The sequence below is a fragment of the Agrilus planipennis genome, unplaced genomic scaffold (genome assembly GCF_000699045.2).
Source record: "Agrilus planipennis isolate EAB-ADULT unplaced genomic scaffold, Apla_2.0 scaffold84, whole genome shotgun sequence".
In the NCBI taxonomy this organism is placed as follows: Eukaryota; Metazoa; Arthropoda; class Insecta; order Coleoptera; family Buprestidae; genus Agrilus; species Agrilus planipennis.
In genome coordinates, this window is record NW_020439025.1 from 1089431 (window position 1) to 1094997 (window position 5567).

The following is a 5567-nucleotide window of genomic DNA, read 5'->3' on the forward strand; positions in this document are numbered from 1 at the left end:
AAAAATAATGCAACGAATTTGGCAATTATTTATAAATTTCCCCCTGCCCCCGGCCATTTTATTGCTCCACTATGACGTAGTGTCGGCCATCATTCTTTTCTAATTGTTGCAGTTGTCGGCCATCATTCTTTTTCAATTGTTGTCGCATTGTTACTGATGTCGGCCATTATGACGTAATGTCGGCCATCATTCTTTTCTAATTGTTGCAGTTGTCGGCCATCATTCTTTTTCAATTGTTGTCGCATTGTTAATGATATCGGCCATTGTGGTTTTTAATAGTATAAGAAATTGCTGATACTAACATTCATTTACGTAATACTACTTTGCCCAGTTCTGACAGCACTCAGTTTTTTTTATATATAATATTAACCTGTTTGTCCTATAAAACACCTATATTTTGATACTGTTGTAAAACAACAACAAATAAGCTCTTGTATAATAACAGTTAATAACTTTATGTAGACAAAAAGGCATTAAAAATCGATCATTGCCATCTTACCACTGGGTTAGCAACTACGAATAAGAAATAGTGCCACGTGTTACAGAGTCCTCTACTGAAATACACCTTATGGTGCCACCTTACAGTAAATTGAAGAACTACGTACTTTCAAAAAATGGCAGTAAACAGGAATATTAATTTTATTTTGCACTCCGAAAAATCTAAAACAATTTATACAGACACTTCTCCATGTTCTTTGAAAACTTAGAATAACGTGTCTAATATTTAAAGATTCAATGAAAAAATATGATTTTATGATTTTCAAGACACCTGTTTATTAATGAAATACTCGACGTTAACTAATCGTAAACTATAAATTAGCACATACCTTCATGGTTTTTATTTTTGTATAAAATATTAAATAACATATTTACAAAATTTGCAACACATTTGTAATAAAATGATATTCTTAAATTCATTTTTTTCTTTTGTTTCCTCCTTTCTTGCCATATTTCAGTCTTTTTCTTACTCCCATTGCCCCTTCAACATCGTCATCATCTGCACCGCCCCCTTTCCTCTTCTTTCCTTTTTTCTCAGTCAAATCCTTCATTTCCTGCAATTGGTGAAACAAAAAGGGTTTACAGCCTCAACAAAATTAAAGAATTTTCATTTTTTACCATTTTAGCAATTCGTTGCGCTTCAGCAACCCTTTCTTGAAGAACCATAACTTCTTCCTCTTCAGTTTTATATAAGGGCAATTCTTTACCAATTAACTGTTCTATTCGTTGGTACAATTCCACATCATACTACAAAAAAAAATGAAAATGAAACTGCAAAAACTTGTTAAATTAAAATGTTAAATTAATAAATTAATAATAATAAATAAATGGGCAATTTCAAAGACAAGTAGCTCACTGGTCTTTAATTGTAGCTCACATCAAATAATACTAACCATTCAAAACAGGGCTCTAATTGATGTGCAATTGATAATTAATTAAATATAAAGAATGGAGCGTCAAACATAGACCCGAATGCTAAGCGCTTCAATTGGCAGCCCAAGCATGGTCACAGTGTTGGTAGTTATACCAGATTTTGAACGTTTACATCCCATTGTTTACATTCAATTAATTAACAATTACACTTCAAAGATAGCATTGTTTTTAATGATTTTATATCATTATGATATGATTAAACAACAATGAGTTACTTCACATTGAAATTGCCAACTAATTCTATCTATCACCTTATACTACAAAAAAGGTACCTGTGTGACAAAGGTAATGGCATTACCAGACCGTCCTGCTCTAGCAGTTCTTCCAACCCTATGAATATAATCTTTACTGTGAGTTGGTATATCAAAATTTATTACCACATCAACGTGCGGAATATCCAAGCCCCTAAAACAAAAAAAAAATTATGGTAGCATATCAAGTCCATTGAATTCATATTAATTGAAGAAACAATTAAAATTTTTATCAGTGGTAGTGACGAATAAATATATCATAGCATTTCATTCACGTTGTATACATCATTTAGAATAAAATATACACTATATATCAATAAGATGAAAAAATTTAATTACCTGCTGGCCACATCTGTTGAAATGAGAATAGATCGACTTTTAGCTTTAAACTTTGTTAATGCTGCTAATCTTTTATTCTGATTCATTTGACCATGCAAAGGAACTGCAGTGAAACCAAGGTTTCTTAACATCAGTGCAGTTCTAATTGTATTGTTACATGTTGAGCAGAATATCATGAAACTGTTTCCTGCCATCTCATTGAGAATATGAACCAAATAAACATCCTGCAATCAGAAATCATCTTCAGTTAAACTTTATGCTCGGTTCAGAAATATAATTATTTTAAATATCTCATCTTCAAAATAAGCAATGATAAAATTACCTTAAACTTAACAGGCAGGAATATGTAGTACTGCTGCAACTTATCAACAGTTTGATATTTTGTGGAAACCTCAACTTTGACAGGATCTTGTAGAGAAGCTCTTTGCAATTTCCTTACTTTTTTTGTCATAGTAGCAGAAAATAACATCGTTCTGCGTTCCCTGGGTATAACTTTTAATATCTTATTAACTTCTACCTCAAAGTCCATATTCAATATCCTGTCAGCTTCATCCATTACCTATTTATACCATTAATTAACAAATTATTTTAAATAACATTTTAAAATAGCTTACAAGGTACTTTAATGGTTTTAGGTTGAAACCTTTAGTGTTTTCCAAGTGATCAATCAATCTGCCAGGGGTAGCAATTAAAATATGTGGTTTTTTTGCTAAAACCAATGCTTGAGACATCATATCCATGCCTCCAACTATAACTGCGCATTTCACTCCAATGTTTGACCCTGACAAGATCAGGTATTAGTGATTTCATAAATAGTTAGTTAAATACATACCTAATGCTTCAAACTGTTCTGAAATTTGAAAGGCAAGTTCCCTAGTTGGTGTCAAGACTAAAGCAAAATACCTCTGTGGATTTTCCAAAAGAGATTGTAAAATGGGTAAAGCAAATGCTGCTGTCTTGCCAGATCCAGTTTCTGCTAACCCAATAACATCTTTCCCTTGCAAAGCCAGTGGAATAGACTCCTTCTGAATCTTTGTTGGTGTTTTCCATTTCAGTTGCTCGCATGTTTTACACAAAACATCAACTAAGCCCTATAATTAAAAAATAAACTGTCTAATACTATGTACTACAATTATCAGAAGTAAAACAAGCACGTGGTAAGCACTCACTAAATCTTCCCATGTTTTTTCTTCCTTTTTATCATGGTTGTTATTTGTTAAAGGTTCACTTTGAGCACTAGCCTCCTCCGCTACATCTTCTTCAGATACCATTTCATAAAATTAATATAGTCTACAAAACGCGGTACAATTTCTAGAACATAGCACACGTGCATACATTGAGCATAGATAAACTTTAAGGTTATAATCATAGATTACAATCATAGCATAATCATAGATTAAAGAAATATCATAGACATAAATAATCATAGATGAGAGATAATTAATACAGTCGTGTGAAACTGACAACCGATATAAATAATTCTCTAATTTAAATTTTACAAGTAAATTGCGCATCATTTGCGGATTCTAAATATGTAAGCACTTTAATTGTGCGTGCATTAGTTTTGAAAATACAAAGAAAACTGTTTCAGGCACAGGTGGAAATTCAGTATCAATTTATTCAAAACCTACTGAACATGTCATAATTTAATTGATGCCAATCATTTGTGCTGGAAAATTGAGCTATTATAATAAATTGATTTATCTTTATATTGTTTATTAGTAATAATTACATATAATATTTAATTTTTCATTAATATTGCTAATACGCATGCGCCCTTGATGAATCATAGATAATATTATGATTATAGTAATACCATTGAAAAGTTAAGTCTTATTTATAATTATTGCTTATAAATAATTAAAAAATAAACGTTGTTGACCATGGTAGCTTAATTTTTAAGCACAAATGACACACAGTCGATTGGCGTCAATTAAATTATGATATCTTCAATAGTTTTTGAATAAATCGAGATTGAATTTCCACCTGCACTCGAAACGATTCTCCTTTTTTTTAACAAAACTAATGAATGCACAATTTTGATACCCACATATTTAAAACTCGCAAACGACGCACAATTCATTGACAAAGTTTCAATTAATGGATTATTTATATCGGGTGCCAAATTCAACTTACGACAGTATATATTTCTTTAATCTATGCTTACAATGGTTACCCTTTGTAGATCTATTATCTATGGTTACAATCATAGACATTGTAACCTATCATAGATATAGATAATGGACGGCGCATTCTCTATAGTATCTGTAGTCTAGTTCAATGATCTAACTGTAATATGAGTATAGGCAGAAACGTCTGATAGAGACCTATGATAGAAACTATCGACGTTTACTAATGGACATGCCTTAACGGTCAGAATTGTGGTACAACAAAAGAAAGAAATGGAACGAAGTTTCGGACTATATCCATCTCTCTCACGAAAATGCGTAAGCGTGTCATGAAAGAGGTAGCACTAGTCCGAAACCATATGCCATCTCCCTCACTTTCCCAGCCAAGAAATTATTACCTTGACATACGGCTACGGCACGTCCATTAATATATGTCTATGATAGAAACAAAGTGATCATGCAATAAGTAAAAAGTAAAGATGTGTTTACACTTTTAGACGAAATGACTGTAATTGAAAAGGTTATGATTTGAAAATTACTTCAACAGATTTTAGTTAATTACGTGTAACTTCTCCAAAACTATTATAATAAACTAATATCCAGTTGTAATGTAAAATGCAATCAAGATTGCAACTGTGATCTAAATTTTACATGATAATTTTTTTAAAAAGTATCTATAGTTCAATCTCATTGTATAGTGTAAAAGCCATGAAAAACGCTTTTAAATATATAAATGATCCATCAGAATTAAAAGAACATTTTATGAAAGAAGAAGAACAAAAATCGCTAATAATCTTTGCTCATTGGTCTAATAAAATGCAAAAAATAAACACAAGCATCATGTGAGGAATAAGTTAACGGTTGACGTTAATTAAAACAGAAACAAATAGATGACCTTCGTGAAACGTACTTATTCCTTCTCTGTTATAACTTAGGTGTCAGTGTTTCTATTATATTTTTTTATCTATAAGCCATTTGATTTATTTTTTGGGTATCCATCCAGTTTACAGCTCCATAGTGTTGTAAAAATAAATTAGCTTTTTTTTTATAAGAAAACCCCGGAATGTCAATTTAGTAGTGACTAAATGTGCTTCTTCACTAACGAATTAAAATGCTTGGCAACGTCAAAAAATCTGCATTATGCTGTGACTTCAAAAATTGATGTCGGAGTGTGATTGTCGAATATTCGGGATTAGTTTTTAAATAATCTGAAAACATTATTAAAATTTGTGTGTGACATGTTAGTTTAGCATTTAAGATGGCCTCAAATTCAACTTTCGAGGCTAAAGTGTTAATGTCCAAAGGAAAACGTGCTGCAGCAGCTTATATACACGCTGATTGTTCACAAAGAGCTAATCCCAAACATCTGAGTGAAGTTTTAGATATTTTATTAAATCCTGCCAAAGCAATTGATGAA

General features: G+C 31.4%; 1 protein-coding gene across 1 annotated transcript; it reads right to left on the reverse strand.

Annotated features, from left to right (window-relative positions):
• Positions 1-811: 811 nt before the first annotated feature.
• LOC108734902 (probable ATP-dependent RNA helicase DDX47) lies at positions 812-3372 on the reverse strand. Its single transcript, XM_018466667.2, has 8 exons — positions 3191-3372; positions 2854-3112; positions 2636-2802; positions 2344-2580; positions 2022-2245; positions 1704-1836; positions 1117-1245; positions 812-1052 (listed from the first exon to the last, which is right to left on the reverse strand). Exons 1-8 carry the CDS (start codon positions 3290-3292, stop codon positions 915-917), a joined length of 1389 nt encoding a protein of 462 aa, XP_018322169.1. The 5' UTR covers positions 3293-3372; the 3' UTR covers positions 812-914.
• Between the last annotated feature and the right edge of the window lie 2195 nt (positions 3373-5567).

What these genes read in the sequence shown, in the direction of transcription:
- LOC108734902 (XM_018466667.2), bottom strand. Translation starts at nt 3,292, where the DNA reads ATGGTATCTGAAGAAGATGTAGCGGAGGAGGCTAGTGCTCAAAGTGAA. An exon ending in AAAAAACATGGGAAGATTTA is followed by an intron (nt 3,113 to 3,190) that starts GTGAGTGCTTAC and finishes TTTTAATTATAG; the next exon opens with GGCTTAGTTGATGTTTTGTG. An exon ending in CCATTACCTTTGTCACACAG is followed by an intron (nt 1,246 to 1,703) that starts GTACCTTTTTTG and finishes TTTTTTTTGTAG; the next exon opens with TATGATGTGGAATTGTACCA.